The 17,824-nt window shown below is 42.6% G+C and overlaps 1 protein-coding gene across 5 annotated transcripts in view; it reads right to left on the reverse strand.

The window, feature by feature from the left end:
- Erbb4 (erb-b2 receptor tyrosine kinase 4) overlaps positions 1 to 15,256 on the reverse strand; it is a 1,096,075-nt gene extending 1,080,819 nt beyond the window's left edge. For all 5 annotated transcript variants that reach the window (XM_060368567.1, XM_060368566.1, XM_060368564.1 and 2 more), the window contains exon 1: positions 14,279 to 15,256. In XM_060368567.1, coding sequence (XP_060224550.1) covers positions 14,279 to 14,360 — 82 coding nt within the window. In that variant the 5' untranslated portion in view covers positions 14,361 to 15,256. The remainder of the gene's footprint in view (positions 1 to 14,278) is intronic.
- Positions 15,257 to 17,824: the final 2,568 nt, after the last annotated feature.

A 17,824-nucleotide genomic window follows, 5' to 3' on the forward strand; every position in this document is an offset into this window, starting at 1 on the left:
ATGCTCGTGATGAATCCTCAGTCAGTGTGGCAAGGGTAGAAGTCGGGAATCTAAATCCTTCCCCAGTGCTGCTTTCCAGCTGTTCCTCAGCGGCCTCGTCATTCCTTACCCTCATGCAAGTGGCTGGGTTAGAGATTTCCACCCCCTACACTAAGAAACTCACTGCCTCCTGAGACAGGATTCCAGCTCTGGGAAGCCTGAGGAAAAACTCCTTGTTGCTGTTCCGATGAAATCTGATGCCTTCAGAGTTTCAAGCAGCTGTTACTGTTTCTGTTCTCCAAGGCTACACAGAACAGTGCTAATCCTTCTTATACATAACAGCCATCCAAACACTAAAGCCCATTACCATGTCCCCTTCTCAAGCAGATCCATCCCCATGCTTCTTTGTTCATTCTCCAAAAAAAAAAAACTGTATCTTACTTCTGTTGTAACAAAAAATATTTTTAAAAAGCTACACATCTAAACCTATTAACAAGAGTATCAGAATAAAGTTGATTTAATAATGTTCATAATTTTATAATTCTCGATTAACCATATATTGTTTTGATCATATTTTTTAATTTTTCAAAAATGAGTTTCAATGGTTTTGTTTTGTTTTTTTCCTTCTTATACGCCATAAACGAAGAGTACATGCAATGCCCTAAAGGGAGAGAGTTCCAGATGCATGCACACACCTGAAACAGCTAAACCAACCAAACAAAAGAGCCTGGCAGACAGCGAGAGACCTGTGTTCCCATTACTTAGGAAGCGCAGGGCATCCTCGGGAGAAGATGCCAAGCTACACTAGTTAAATTGGCAATCTCTGGGTTCAACCCACTCTGATATGGAGTGGTAAACAATAGATGAAGACATCCAGTGGCAACTTCGGGCTTCCGTGGATGCACACGCACGTAGTCACACTGATGTGAACACACAATACAGCCATAACTCTGGTTTCTCTGATTTGTTTGTTTGTTGTTTTGGTTTTTCTGAGATAGGGTTTCCAGGTGTAACAAGCCCTGGCTGTCCTGAACTCACTCTGTAGACCAGGCTGTCCTCAAACTCAAAGAGAACCACCTCTGCCTCCTAAGTGTTGGGATTAAAGTTGTGTGGCACCTCGCCTGGCCCTACACGTGACTCATTGAGGAAAAAATGTTATTACATTCAGGGATAATATTAAGAATATTTAGCAACTAATAACAGATGCACCAGAGAGAATCACAGCATATGTCAGAGAAATAGGGAAGCCCATTAATGTGTCAGGTGTTAACTCTTCTTCGGCTTCTTATCTGGATAAATATGAGGAAAGGGTTCTTGAGAGAGAAACTGGAAAATTCTGCCAAGGAAGAATGTACTTTGCTATTTTAACAGACAATAAAATCATAAGAAATATATGTGCACGTGATGAAGAATGTTTTGTTCAACATATCCTCTGCATGGTTTTACATAGTTTTTTTTAATTTGTCAAAATTCTCCTAATTCCTGGAACTATGAAATAAACAGCAAAATTCTTTCTTCATATATTTCAGTGGGAATCGTATGCAATCATTTGATCTTGACACAGGTTGGAAGTAAAAAATGTCTTCAAGTTCAAAGCCTTCATGTGCTTTATCAGCACATACACAATTACCATAGACCATAATCAAGAGAGAGGCAGTTCAGAAAAAAAAATTAACCTTGAAATAACCACTAGCAATATGATGAGATGAACAATTCATGAATGTGAGAATTATTTTCTATTGTGAGCTTGATTATGGAGAATATATTCTTCAGCCATGACCAAGGTCTAGCAGACATATAAATAACATTACAAGTCTCTGATACCTTTTAGTTTACTGTTCTTTTAGAAATGAGTCTTGAACTATTTCCAAACGTGGATATTACCTTTTCCTATCTTTTTTTTTCCTGAAATCATTTTCCTTCCTGTAACCTGTTTTGTGAGCATTTTCTCATGCAATTTTATTTAAATCAGAAATTTCACAAAAACTTATCCATTTGGATTATACAACTTCTTCATAACACCTAAGGTTCACAGGGTGGCTGTGCCCCCTTGGTTTGTGTGACAGATAAGTCACTACTTTGGAAATGAATTTTAGGAGACTCAGTTTTCAACTGATATACAAAACCATGGCATTTCGTACTCAAAGCAGAAAGGAACCATTCACTGCACATGAAGCCCCACGTGTGGCCTTGAAACAAAGATATTCCAGAGATAAAACATACATGTAGAAGCACATTTTTAGTATGGGCAGAATTGAAGCAACTGACATGTTTTTGTTTTATTTTTTTCTTTGTTTTCCCATTAATAAATCTACCTTCACAATATTCATCTTGACAGTGAGAAATAATAGTACTTAGAAATTTATTTTTATACAGCCTATAAATATTGAGCAAAAGCTGTTAAAACGGGGGGAGGTGAGCCTCATCTGCAGCTTTCAAGGAGTGATGGATCTATTTTCTAGGAGTAAAAGAGCATGTATCAGATCTAAATTTGCTAAACAAAATTAGATGCATGCCATTCTGTTGGTCTTATCTCTTTCTCTGGCTCAGAGTGTGCTAATTCTGGCCACAAGCAATTGAGTAAGCTCAGCAAAAATAATGAATGCCTCTTTCAGCAACACTTGTGTGAAATGTTTTGTCTATTTCCATTTATCTCAAAGACTTTTTCTTATATACTTTCAATTTTCATCCTGTACTTAAAAGAAGGAAAAGAAAAAGGCGAGTAAAGAATTATATCTGAATACTAATCATTTCAGTTCCCATTAATTCCAAGCACATCTTTAGAGGTTTTGATACATCTCCAGGGACAGTGGGCTGCTAAATTCGAAGTTAACAACTGGGAAATATTAACTATTTAGCTGATGCATTTTACATACTAAGTGTATGACTTTAACACTAATCCTTTTATTGTTTCTCCTATGTACTGATACATTAGTTAAAAATATCACCAAAGGTCTGTGGCCTCTGACTACTGCTTTTAATTTAGATGCATTGTTTCATCCATTGCTAGTAATAACGGCAATTGTGGCTAAAGGTGTCACATTTAACTTGTCCAGAGGGTAAAAGTCAAAGATAGAATTTTATCCATGCTAAATAATGTGATTAAAAAAATCCAGTGAGTTGTATTTTAAGGAACAGGACCTTAATGATACAGCTGTCATATACTAAAATTGGTGGCATGTGGCAGTGGCATGGTTCCATGAAATTATGCTATAAACTACAGAATTACACAAGAGAAAATTTTTATGACCCATTTCAAATAGTCACAACCAGGTTTACCATGATTCTTACTTACCATATGAATCTGACTTTTGGGCTTCCCTGCAGGGATGTGTCCCAAGGCCCTGTGTCTCATGCACAATTTTTTATTGTTTTGTTGTTTGTTAAGAAAAACATACAAAGTCAGTTTCCAATATATTGCCATCTGTTTTTTTTTTTCAAGAACATAAAACATATGGAAAAGTTTTCTTAACATAAGCAGTGCAAAAACGAAACAAAAGAACAGCAATGATGAACGAAAACGTGGAGAATACTCTGCACTATGCACCAACTATCCTTAACTAATTTCTTCACGTAGTTATAAGGTGCACTATGCACCAACTATCCTTAACTAATTTCTTCACGTAGTTATAGGGGAAGTGGAAAGAGCTGTGGACCTGAAGACAAGAAGCATCTGGAATGCCAAGAATGTCTTCCTTCAACAGAAGGCAGGTAGGTAGAGGAGCAAAGACTTTGTGGGGCATCGCTCCATTTGCAACTGTGAGGAGGGCATGAAAGTCCCTCAGAAGCACAGAGAAAGCTTCCTGGCTCTTGGGACACACTCACCCTAAAGGGCCAATCAGGCTTCCTCCTCCCCAAGATCTCTTTTCCTTCTCTTTTCTCACTGACAAGTAGAAGCAACAGTCTCTGATCCAAACTTCCTTATTATGAGCTCTTTCTTTATATATTGGCTTATTGTTTGTGTATGTGTGTGAGCCTGCATGAGTATATGATTCAGTACTCATGCTCAGGTCCCCATCGATCCAGATTCATGATACAGCTACCATGTGGATGCTTGGTATGGAACCCCAATCCTTGGCAAGATCAGCAAGTGCTGTTAAGTAAGTCCTGAGCCATCTCTCCGGTACCCTTCTCCTGGGCTCTTGAAGAAAAAGGGATAAAGAGAGTTTTAAAATAAGCTCCAACATTGTGCTAATGTCTTTTTGTCCATTTCTCATTAATAATAATGTCTCAGTAAGGTCTCCCTTAACATTTTGAAAGGTGGCGTTAACTTTTTCAGGCAATTATAAATTAAAGTACAGTTAGTGAACGCTGGTAGCCTAGAGAGGCTGGCAGTTCCCTAGAATAAGGTAACCTGAGAAGGGATGATGCTTAGATGTACATTTTTGCCTGATAGGATTTGGCACTGAAACAACCTACAAGCACATCAACCATTATCAAAATACAAGTCAGTCATCTAAAAGAGCATCCAAGAGAACCCCCTATTCAGTTTCCTTGCTAGCACTTTCTTAATAGAGTACTTCAAAATGGTAAGCATATGTCTAGTTGCCTATTTTAGGATACTGAGAAACCTTAGCTATTACAAAGTCATATTATCACATCCCTCTAGAAATAGAAAATGTTACATTCTGTCTGTAATTCATTTTTCATGAAATTCTTATTAGAATCAGGGATGAAAGCAAATATTCCTCCCCAAAATTTGCAAGATCACTTAATGACATATTCTACAATGTGCATATTGCTGTCAACTTGACTTTGTGAAGAAAAGTCTGGTTTCTTAAACTCCTTATATCCACTCCTTGGATTTATTTTTTAAGATGTAATTTACTTTTGATCATGTGTATATGTTTATATCTGTGTGAATGTATACCACATGTATGTTGATCTGAGGGCACCCACAGTTGCCAAAGGCATTAGACCCATGGAGTGGGAGTTACGGGTGTCTGTGAGCCACCTGAGATGCATGCTGGGCGTCAAACGTTGGTCCTGTGTAAGGGGCGATTCATGCTCCTAACCACTAAGCAATCTCTTCAACCTCTGCTCCCTGGTTTTTAATATGGTCCCAGCCTTCAGAGGGGACATTGCTAATAGTTGGTAAATCCCTATTGCTTAAGCAGATTAAAATTTAAAGTGAGTGATGAATAAGAAGCAGGAGTATAATTACCATTTAACCTAAAAAATAGTGGATCGAAAAACAGTTACGTGTGTTTAAGGCTGATGTTCAGGTTTTATTTTTTTTTCAACTTGCCAAAAATAAAATGAACAGAAATATTTGGTATCGTATTATGAGCAAGATCTAAGAACGGGTTTCAAATCAGACAATCTTGGAAAGATTCCATTTTAAGAAATACCCTCAGCAGCACAAGAAAGCAACCAAAGAAAAATACACTGGGTAAACATAACTAATATCTATTATTAAGAAATCTGTATTTATTTTTTTAGAACAGCTTACATTGTGAACTGTGTGATTTAATTACAAATAAGAACCATGTACGAATGAACTTAAAAGTATTCCAGCAAGCGTATATCATTTGTCTGTTAAAAAAAAAAAAAAAAAAAAAAAACACTTTAAGTGCTTACTAGTTCTTTAGCTCATATTAGTCAGGAGATAAAAACTTGCACTCAAAGACCAAACCTACATGATAGATGACAAGGTGATATTGATAAGGTTCAAAGGTCACTGTAGTCAACTGAAGGGAGAAATAACGTATAGATGCAATTCAACGTGAAGTTAAACTATTCAAAACCTTTTTTTTTTTTCATGCATAAGGCATCAAATAAGCCATAAATTACAAGGGAGAGAGTCGGCAGAGGTAAAGACAATAAGCAAGGCATGGTCATGGAACACTGAGTAAGGCAGCCTGGCTTTTGCATCTTTAAAAACTCAAAGGAATGATTAAAAATAAAACTGAAGATGATTTAAGCAGGCTTTGCGCTTCACAATGGAATTCACAAAAGTATTTCAGAATTAAAACTAGGATAATGTATTGTATTAGAATGGCTATCTAGCAGTGGTAGGAAGGTCTTAAAGGCAAGGGGACCAATAAAGAGGACCTTGTGCTACCATTTCCCTGACCTTTCTGAGATTTTTATTTAAAACAATATTAGGAAGAAATTTTAATACATGCCGCCAATTTTTCTTCAGAACAAACTGGTTCAGTTGCTATCACTGTAGACAAAATGGTTTGCCGGAGGAACTCCTAAAATGAGAGTATTTATATGTGTCTGGAAGAAACATTCTGTTTGAGTTCTGTTCAGTTCTGATAGGTCCCTAGAGAAAGAAATTAATACTCCCATATTCTGCAGGCCGACAGGGAGTAAGGGCAAATAAAGACCTTACGAAAAGGAGTTTTCCTAGACCACAGCAGTCACTGCCTCTGTATTAGACATCCTTCTGCCAGTGACGGAGACTGGTCTTGAAATTGAGAACTACACATTTGGTACCCATTCAAGACAATGTCATGGGACCTGAAGAAGCCATTGACATCGTTTTCAATCCTAATCATCCAGGAGACACCATAGCGGAAAAAAGAAGACCAGAAGACAGATTTCCTCAGGGCTGAATATTCTGGGATTACCAAGAATATTTATTAACACACAAGCATATGCAAGCAGACATGAGCAAAAGACAAAAGAGTAGAAAAAGATCCAAGAAGCAAAAAGTAACATGTCAACTGATTGTTGACATGTGTGATATTTTGAGGGGAAAATTAGTGGTTATTTTCTTTTCTTTAAACACCTTTATATTGTTCCAAAACTGGCAATGAGTTGTGTGCATATATGTATAGATAAATATAAGTATATAAACTTGATCCCTATTCATTTAACTCCCAAAATCCAGAAACATCATATTGAATATTCTTAATGGTATGCAGCATGCTTCAGTAACACTTACAATATTGGAAATAACATGATGAAGAGTAATGATCCTGAGATATACTCATGGGACACATTTAATGATGTTGCCCAAGAAGTCTTATGTTGTCTATGTTAATCTTTTATAAATGGGAGGGGTCGCTCCATCTTCATTTCCAGTTCCTAACAGGAAGTGACTCTTCCTGCCAAAACAAGCTTTAAATCTCCCATTTGTCACTAGGGCCCATGAGAATGTTGCTCTTGCTCTAGAAAGCACGTGCACTGGAAGGAGCTCTTCCATGACAAGAGTTAAGATTAGATCAACAGCAAGGCACAAAGCACAGAGGCAGCATCTTGCAGAGAAACCAATTAGAAAGAGACAACTGTGCCATAGAAACAAGATCATAAAGTCTCCATATTGGAAGCTTTCCCTATGTGGTTGTTCAAAGAAGAGCTGTGGCAAGAAAACACAATTGCCTTGGGTTCAGTAGAGGCTGGTTGAATGTGATAGGCTCCTTTGGGTCTGTTGGTTAAGGGACTCCACTAACTTAGTGGTGAGGAAGAACTCACTAAAACTCACCATTGTAAACTTTTCATTTACAAGAAGTAAGACTTACTTACAATAAGTAAGTCTAGAGTAGACCTACAAACTCATATATATATCCTCTTAGAATTTTCCTGAGAATGTGCTTTATTTTTTAATCATCATGACACTGCATGAATTAAATATGCCATCCAGTGTTATGACCTAGATACAACAATGCTAATGTTAATCACACAATCTTGCCTTAGAAAGAGCTAGGCAGGGTAGGTAGTCCCTTAGAATGGGAATGGACCTGTTTCATTGCACTTTTTGCTATTCTCTTTGGCAAAACCTTTCATTTATTGTTTTTGAGTGTTTACAACTTTTCAAGCACTTCTTTGTGTTTTATAGAAAATAATACAGAAAAAAAAACCACCCTGTTTTCCTCTGCTCCCAATTTCTTTACAAAAATGTAAAAAGACAAGACTAGATCAGTATCTTCTAAAGGGCATTAGATTTCTCTGAAGCCAGAACGGAGAAGAAGAGAGACCAGCAGAGTAGAAAGAAGGAAACACCACACCCCTTCAAAGTAGGTCCCAAGAAGCCAGCTTTTCTCTGCAGCTTTAAGAAAAAACTGGCTTAGAAAAAATAAAAACCTGCTTCTGATACTAGGTCTACACACCTGAATTTGCACAACAACAGGATATCAACTTCGAAAAGTAACCTTAAAACAACTTATTCTGCCCCCATGTCCATTTAAACCTCCATTTTTTTCCAATGGATTCATTAACAACTTCCAATGTGTTCATAGTTGAGGCATCAAATTTAGCCCCTACAGAGGTATGCAAATAGGCCGAGAGTCTGACCCAAGCCTTTTCAAAGACACCAGAACCCTCAACTCTCACATTTTTTTCAGTGCTTTATTCTTTCCCATCACTCAATAACAGAGCTGCTGCTGTGCAGCCCACAGAGCAGGAGTTGCCATTCTTATTAAATTCTGCTTCACTGCTGCCCCCTGGAGTTGTGCAAAATGATGGGCCTGTGAGCAATCATTTATTTGGAAATAACTATGATACGATTACTTCATGTTCAAAAGCTTCTTTATAACCAGCTCCCAGATCACCACATATTTCAACATTGTATCATGGAAGTGTGCTGTCTTGTCTCTCTCTAAATCTCAAAAGGATAAAACAAGAAGACAAGAAAGTGACCTTAAAATCTTTCTGTTAAAGCTTGGAAAAATAAAAATTTTAAAACCATGTCAGAATAACTCAGAAAGACGTGAACAATGATATATGAACAGACCACAGAGTGATTCCAAAAAGTATTATTTGAGAGAAGTTGTCACAAGCTAATGATAGAGAGTCAAAAACCTCCTTGTTTCTTTAAACTGTTTCTTTAAACAGCCCGCTAGTGAGTGTGTGGTGTGTTTATAAACATATGTGCAAATGTTTTAATTGTATGTACAACTTGAATTTCTTGTACAAAAACAATTAACTGGTTACTAGAATATATCTCAGCATCACAGAAGGCTTTAAACTCATTGTTGTGGAAAACTGCTACACAGTTGAGAAATATACAGTATTTTACACGCATTTCCCCCCAGGCAGGTAATCTAACTCAGAAAGACACAGAATGAGATGCTGAAAACATTAAGAGCTTAGAAGAACTATCCCTGGGATGTTGGAATCCTGATTTAAACCATATGGCTATGGTCTGTGCTGCTCTTAATTCCAATACAGGCAGGTAAAGTCTCCTTAGAATTATGCAGACGTGCTACAGTTTCAAGAAACAATGAGCTATCTATCACCTTTTTCATTCAAAACAAATAAATAAATGAAAAATATTTTCTCATTATAAACTATAAACCCATATCAATAACCCTACTAGCAATAATGAAAATATTTTTCTCTGACTGTTCAATATTTATATTACACAAAATGAATATTAGGGGGAAAAAGAGCCAACTTGGTTCCATATGGTGAAATGTTAATTTAACAGACCATCTATGATGATATAATCTGGGAGAGGCTCCTGTTATGCCTGACTTCTCTACTGTAGAGCACATTCAGCATATCACTGTAAAAGATAACAGAATGCTCCTGACATGTTTACACTTGATATTTATCATAGACTATTGTAGATTTAAACATGCATTAGCTGATTTCAATGTAACTATTAATGTATCCACACACAAAGAAAGTATCCTTTGCAAGCTTAAAATTAAGCAGATAAATGTCAGTAAGTTTTCTGGGATCTGAATACCCCTTCTGATCATCTGCTTCATTTGGGTTTTGGGTACTTACTCATCACTCCTGGGCATCCAACAGCAGCAGAACACTGTAATACCAAAAGTCATTGCTATTTTGAAAACGCAAACTGTTTTTAATAAACTTTTAATAACTAACTGGGCAGAGCACAAAACGCACTGCAGTGTTGAAGATGGGCTAATTTAGTACATTGTGTAAAATGTACACTCTACATAGCCATTTCAAGGTGGCTGGAATCAAGCTTCAGAGAATACTGAGAGCACAATTCTTTTCGTCAGTAGCCTTTGTTAGGTGGCAGTTGTCTACCTTTTCATGGTCAAGGGGAGAAAAGAGGGGGAGCACAAGGAAAAGAGGTACTTCTCTGTGGGAAGATTTTGGCCTTGGAGTCTGGGCTTTTGAGATGCCCTAGTGAACTGGGATCGATGCCGTTTTATTTTCTTTCAGGAATACATCTGAGCAATGGAATGGCTTACGATTGTTCAGCCAACCAGCCATATCAGATTTACCAGAGAGAAAGAATGAAAACTGGCTTAGGGAACTCCTGCAGGGGCTGAGTGGCAGGTTGCTGGGAAAGACACACACAAAATGAATACACTTAGTGGTAGAAGGGAAAATATATATCCACATGTGCCTAAACTCAATAAATAATACGTAAGGAATCCATAGTAATGAAAAGGGTGAATGTGTAAGACAGATGATAAATAGCACTTCTATTTAAGAACCAAAGAGATGAAAGCTCATGAATACTAAATGTTTGAATCCACTTTGAGGAGGAAATATGATTTTCTATCAAGTGAATGCAAACTCAAAAAAAAAATTAGCCAATGCAAACACTGTGTTCAGGTTAGAATAAAAAAAATACATAAATGTTCCATCAAATGCAAGCCCTTGTAAACATCCTAACGTAATTTTCTAATTAAGACACATTTTTCAGAGACTAGATGAAAAATACATACATATAAAACGCTGTAAGTGCTTGATTTTTTCAAGAAACTTGACTTTCTCTGCATGCATGATTGAAATAAAGGCGGCTGAGCTGAAGAGAAAAACAAGGGATCACGAGAGTGCCAGGGCACTGTCCACTTCATCTCAACAGTAGAAACCTGTAGTGTTTTCAAGTAATTTGCAGCTACAGTGAGAAGTCTTCGTCTATTTATAAGTATCCTGAATGGAAGATAGCTTCTTCTTCCAACCTGCCTGCGCACTTACCTTCTCGTACATCTGCAGAGTTTTCAAAATTAAAAGAACAAAAGGGGACAGTGTGCCCATGGGCATGTTCATTGAAAACACTGTTTGAAAGCCAATTGATGCATTTTTTAAAAAAAAAAATCTATGTAATATTTTTGTCATGTAAGTTTTATTAATAATGTCTTCACAAATGTAGAATACCACTGAGAGTTTTGGGGGAAATAACATACTGTAAATTTGTAGGAGATGTGTTCACTTTAATTAAATGAAATGCAGGGGGAACTCCTTACCTTGCACACAAGAATGAAATGAACTTGTCCACCACATATGAAGGCTCAGGAGAATGTCACTTCAACACTACTGTATTTTTTTTTTAATTTCAGTACTAAAGCGATATTGATAAGTTCCACCACAGAAAGAAGGCAAACATTTTAGAGTTATTCCTTCAGGTGGAATCGCCATATAAAGGTCTTTGGCTAAAACATGCATAAATAAAATTTATCACTGGTAACGAGACGATAATTCTTCAGAATCATTTTAAAATACTCAAAGGGTGACTTTTTTTCCCCTCGAGCCAAAGAAAAACCAAGTTTCCCATGTACAATTTTTCCCATGAAACGTCTTGAAGTTCATACAAGAGACTCTCCCACTGTACGTTTTTATTCCGTTCACATACAGCAGTAAATAAGGTGCATTCCTTCTGCTTAAGAAATTAGCATTTCAAAAATATGCCACTTTCCCCTGAACTCCAAGCGTGTCTAATAATGCGAAAAGCAGATTGTCTTCCCTCGTTTCCTTAATTTGTTTCATCTAAAAGCAATCCACTCAACATCTTGTCGCCCTCTGGCAGCTTAGTTTACTTATCCGCACTTAATTTCTCATTTGGACCAAAACAAACTCTTCCAAACTGCTACTGACTGCTAACCGCGAGTGAGAAGACACGCAGTGTGTGTTTACTTGGATAGACAGCCACGCACACGCATGCACAGCCACACACACAGAGCCTCACTCTCACCACCGGAGTGTGAGACTCTTGTTTTTATAATAGCACTATATTAAAACAAGCTGAACTTTCTCTGCCAGGTGCAGTGAAGGTGCCTGGAAAAAAAAAAAAAAAGTCCCTGAGGGCACGGACAGTTTCCAATAGATCACCTAACTATGCTTGTTGCAATTATACCAGGGATGCACCCGAGAGGTCTTCTTTGTGCGGCCCTTTCATCTAGATCACTTTGTGTTTTGAACAAGTGAGGCTCTCTTTTGTGCCCCCAGAATTTCAAGTACAGAGTCACACACGGAACAACAATGGCACGCTAATCCTCCTTGCTTCTAAATGGGCTCACTTGTGGGTCTGACGATCCGCCCGGGGAAAAGAGCAGGGCAGAGCTAGGGCGCAGGCTGGTGTCGTCTGAGACGTGGAAGGGGACAGCTGCAGAACTAATTTGGATTACATTCCCTGCCTAAATTCTGAAAAAGGACTTTTCGGCAATAGCGTAGCCCAACCGGGACAACCGGGAGCTGCACAGTTAAAATACCAAATCGCTGAGGACTCGAATCGGGGATCCCCCAGCGGCCCAGGCCAAACCAGACAGCCCCCCGGTAGGGTGGCCTGATAGAAATTCCTCTCGGCTAAGCCTGCGTGACAGTTGCAAGTGTGTCTGAATGGGTCGACGTGCATAATCAACCCATTGAGGGGAGAGGCGAAGGGCTCCAGGAGTGGGGAGCTGGAGAGGGATGTAACCAGGCGGCTGGAATCTCAAGTCCTTGCTGCTATGATTCCAGAGGTGGCCGGAGAGCAGGATTTGGTATGCACGAAGAATTCCGGAGTCTTTGGGGTATGCAAACGGCCAGCACAAATGGCGCACATGTGCCATTCGAAGGTCATTTTGAACGGCTCAGAGATTGTAACTTGTTATTTACTAGGCAAGGAGGGGGAGGCGGGGGCGGGGGCGGAGCGGGAAAACGAGCGAGCTGCTTGTTTTCCCGGCGAGGTCAGAAGGACACCCTTTAGGGATCCAAAGCTCTCCCTGTCGCCACTCCTGGATGCATGATCTTCTCAAGCCGACTCCCACGCCCCCGCCACCAGCCCCGGAAGGTTCCGGAAATCTCTCTGCCTCTCCAAAAGCCCTCTTCTCACCAAGCTTGGCCTCACCACACACACGCACACACAAACACACACACACACACACCACACACACACACACACACACACACACACACACACGCACCTCCTCGGTCCTTTCCTGTCCCCTCCGCTCATCCTTGGGAAACTCCCAAGTGCCAAGTGTCAAAAAACTTTGAGCTCCACCACCTCACGGCTGCTGTCACTGGCCCTGGCCGCCCTAGCAATCCAGCGACATTGCACTGCCTCTCCGGGGTCAACTAGTCCTTTTTTTCTGTCCAAATACCTGGGGACTCGAGCGACTGAGCCAACAGTGGCTGCGCTCCGGGCACCGCCAGGGCGTCCGCCTCGGGCTACGTCAAGGAGCGCCACCCGCGGGCTCAGCAGCCTAGCCGGGCAGTAAACAGAAGTTGGAGGATCTCAGGCCAACCGCAAGTTGCACTACTGGAAGAACTCTTCCGGGAGCCAAGCCCAGCACCGGGAGGGAAGGCCCGGCTCGGGGCTCAGTGTGCCAGGCTTTTTTATTACTATTATTTTTATTTTTTTTTAAGAGATCCTGCAAGGAGGCGAGCCAGCGCCCCCCAAGTCAATCGGCAGGCAGCCCGGGGATGCCAACAGAGAAGGCCCAGAGCCCCTGGCCCCTGGCCGAGGCGCGCGCCCGGTGCGCTCCAGCCGAGGAGTCCGGGGTGACCCCGCGGGGTGCCGGAGACTCGGGCGGGCGGGCGGCGGCGCGCGGGCACGCTCAGGTGCCAAGCCCGGCTCCCTCCCCGCTCGCGCTCCGCACCCCGGGAGGGCCAGGCAGGCGCGGCCCCGGGACCTCCCTGCAGCCCGCAGAGGTGCAGCGGTTCCCGGGCCGGGTCGGGGTCGGTTCAGCTCCTGTTGCGGTTTGTTTGGTTTCCCTCCCACCCCGTGCCCTGCCCGAGGAGGAGGGAACCTACATGGTCGGGCTTAGGTCTCCCACGCCGGGAACCGCGGGCGCCAGCGGGAGCGAACCCGCTTAGGCTCCCAGAAAACGCGCGAGGAAGAGAGAAGGGGGCTAAGGAGAGAGCGAGAGAGGGGGGAAAAATAAATAAATAACACCGGGGATGGGTGGGGGGGAGCGGGAGGCAGGAAAGCCGAGACGTTGGTAGCATCAATAAAAACACTCGCGCGCGCACACAAAGGTAAGTTTGGGATGGAGCGAGGGGGCGACCCCAGCCAGCCAGGAGCCCCGGCCCCGTGGTCCCAGCCACCGGAGAGCCAGTGGGGGACAGAGGGGTGGAGAGGCGAAGGGAGCCACCCTACTCGGTGGCGGGCTCGACAGCTGGAGCTCGTGGGGGGACCCGCGAGACGGCGGCGACCCACCTGACTGAGAAGCGATGGGCCGGACGGTCCCCGCGGCCACCAGCAGGCTCCCCCAGATGCACAGTCCCGTCGCCAGCTTCATTTTGGGCAAGTCTCGGATCCCGCGCTGCCAGTTACATGTCCAAATGGCATAGCCCCTGGCGGGCACACGAAGCAGATTTTTGGGTTTTTTGTTTTTTTTTTTTTTTGGTTTTTGTTTTTGGTTTTTGTTTTTTTTTTTTTTTTTTTTACCCCCCTCAGCCGGGAGCGCGTGGTGTGGTGGGGGTCGTCAGGGTTGGAGGGGTCCGGGCGCGGTGCGCGCGGGGCTGGCGAGCGAGTCGGCTCCGGGGGGCTTCCAGGGCCCCCGGGGAGCCGCGGACCGGACGAGGGAGGACCGCGGTAGAGAGAGCGCGCGCGCGCGGGCTGGGAGTGTGCGCGTCTGTGCGGCTGGTGCTCCGAGCACCGCCGAGCAGCTCAGCTCCCGGAGTGCCGCTCCGCTCCGCTCGCTCGCTCGCTCCCTCCTCACTTTCTCGCTCGCTCTCTCACTGGTTGGTCAACAATAAAAAGAAAGAAGGAGGAGGGGGGGAGAGAAAGGCTTCCAAAAAAAGTTGATTGCAAAGAGGCGGCAGGGTTCCGGCCTCTTCCCTCCAAAGCCGGGCTATGTTCGGCTCTCTCTTCAGTCTCCTTGCACCTCCTGTCCAAATCTGGAGGGAAAGGCGGGGGCGGGGGGAGCGGAGTGCTTCTCTGCTTCTCCCGGATCCTGTCCCCTTATTTATTTTTCTCCCCCACTGTCAGCTCTCCTCACACTTGTCCAGCCATCGCGGTGGTGAAAGCTCCGGAGCGTCCATGGCCAACGCTCCGCGGTCTCCAGCCGCAGCCCCACAGAGAAATTAATAAGACTCGGGGAGAAAGGAAGAAAGAAAGAAAGAAAGAAAAAGACAGAAAGAAAAAAAAGAAAAGAAAAGAAAGGGGGGGAAAAGGTGGAGGGGAGTGGGGGTGGGAACCAAACAACCCTCCACGCAACCAGCCGGGCTCTGCTCAGCTGCGCAAGCCCCGCCCCTGCTCTGACCCGTGTGGCCACGCCTTCCCCCTAAGGAGAAATCTCATTGGCTCAGACACTCCCCCCCCCAAAAAAAATCCTCGGCCCCTTGAGTTCGGAAAACACCTGTCAGGCAGAGGGAGCTGGCGGAGGGCACTTGGGGAAGGGGGATCCAAAAGGCTCAGCAGAGGCCACCGCCGTCCGAAACGTCCCCTCGCGGCTGCCCTGGCAAGAGGCCCTGAACAGCTGGGGACTCAGTCCATCGGCGGCGGGGATGCTTGCTGAAGGAAAAATTTTGACACAAGGAAAGGACGTGTTCTTCCTTGCTCCAAGCCATCAGTCCACGCAGGACTTTGTCTAGAAATAGAAAATCAGCTTTCCTTTCGGGGAAAAAAAATATCTCTGTGCCCCTCCATCAGCCCGGCACGTTCCATGCTTCGTACTTTAAAACGGATACTGTAGGTAACTGGTTAGCCTCGCAGGTAAGGTGGAACCTGCCAAGGGTTCCTTTTTCAAACCTGCCATCTCTCCCACCCTCCCAAGATGACAAGATGACGCTTGGTCAAACTAAAAACAAAACACAAAACAAACAAACCAAAAACCATAGTTGTAAAACCGCCTCTTTGGATTCTAAAATTATGCAAACTATCTCAAACTTATGCTTTTCAGTCTGAAGGAGTTTAGGAGGTCATAACTATAGTACTCAAACTGTTAAGTTTAGTCCATAGCAGAGCCAGCTTGAGGCCTTGTAATTGCTGTGGCATTGACAGCTGTAGCTGTGAGACTACGTTTCTCTAAGCCAAAAAAAAAAAAAAAAAAAAAAAAGAAAGAAAGAAAGAAAGAAAGAAAAAGAAAGAAAGAAAAGAAAAAGAAAAACACCTCTGGAAAGACCTAGTGTGGTCTGCAAGGCTTTGGGTCCAGAAACCCTAGGGAACCAGAGGTTTCTGATTTGCTTTGTGTCCGGTATTTTATTTTGGCCTTTTTTTTTTTCTTCCTTTCTCTGGAAGCAGTGAATAAATACAAAATATCAAGTGTTCTTTAAAAGCAAGACAGCCTGTTTCCTCAGTCTCTGTGGGAGCCCTTCTCCTGGTCTCCCAGTCCTTCTGCCTGTGACCCCACCCCTGTAGAATTTCCAGGCAGCTGAAAATGGCAATAACAGAAGCCTGAAGCCTGAAGCCTTTCCTTGCACCCACTGCTTGCAACAGGCCCACTGCAGGTCAAACAAGCTGAGTGCGCTTTTCACCCAGAATCAGCCCAGGGCAGGGAAAGAAAATGAAGCCTAAGCAAGCCATGGGGACTTGACTGGAATGGCACTGACTGCAGAGTCACACACGTGGGAGGGCTTGGAAGGTTCCTGTTTCCATCTTTATCATCTCCCCGCTCTGGTTTCTTCCCTTTCACTCAATGAATTCTCAGCCCCATTTACTTGCCTTCTGTGAGCTTATGCTTACTTTCAGATACCTCTTCTCCATAAAAGCTGCTTGTTTTTAACATGGGTCTCCCCAGTAACAACTCAAGTGAAAGAAGCGAGCTGCTTCTAGGGGACCGCAGGGAGTTCGAGCTTGCTCAAGCTTCTGGACTTTCGTTAGAGTCCAGTTTCCGGTGACAGTCATTTTGCAAAAGTGAGGAAATTATAATAACTACATTAAAGCTCCCATTGTGAGGGGAAAAAAAAAAGATTAGATGTGTAAATATTTCAAGCTGTTTCCTAGTTGTGCCTGTTATGATAATTTCCTTGTCTGTACTGATCTTCGGAGGGCTGAGGACACAGTACTGGTATGCATGAACCCTAGGTTGAATTCTTAGTACCGGAAAATTAAAAACTCCTTCCTTATGCTGCTGTTGCTGCCCCTCCATGGCTGGACCTCTGTGTGTGTCCTAACGTCACCTATATTTTCTACGATAACTCTTAGCTGAGGAGGGCTTTTAGTTTCAATTCATACACTTCATAGACTTTACCATCTCTTTAGAGCCTATTTCCACACATTAAGTTGCCGGTGGTGTGGCCATAATTGGTGTCTAAATCTCAGCTCAGGTTTTCTTGACCCATATTCCCCAGGTTCTGGTTGAATGAGACACAAATAGAGACCTGGCCTTAGGTTGACATTTGGCCAACAGCTCTCAAGCTTACAAATGGACATGAAAATTGTAACTTACACAAGCATGCTATATTTAATACTGCCTGGTCTTTTTTTTTTTTTTTTTTTTTTTTTTTTTGAAAAGCCTAACTTAGAACATTTCCGTATTAGAAACAGAGATGTCTAGAGGAAGGTGGTATAGAGTGGGCCATAAGGATTAGAAGAAAAATACCCAAGAATTACAGCTTTACAGGTCTGCTCGCATCAGATTTCCATGTGTGCTGAATCAGCAAAAGGAGGAACACGATCACAGAGAACATTTTCTACCTGGTATGGGAAGGACATGCTATCTGCATTGCCAGAGGCAGAAACAGAACTTTGTATTTCCCCACTTTGCAGTGTGACGTGATAATAAAATCTTATCAGCTGAGTAAATTGCGTGGCTGAGAC

The sequence above is a fragment of the Meriones unguiculatus genome, chromosome 15 (genome assembly GCF_030254825.1).
Source record: "Meriones unguiculatus strain TT.TT164.6M chromosome 15, Bangor_MerUng_6.1, whole genome shotgun sequence".
NCBI classification, from domain to species: Eukaryota; Metazoa; Chordata; class Mammalia; order Rodentia; family Muridae; genus Meriones; species Meriones unguiculatus.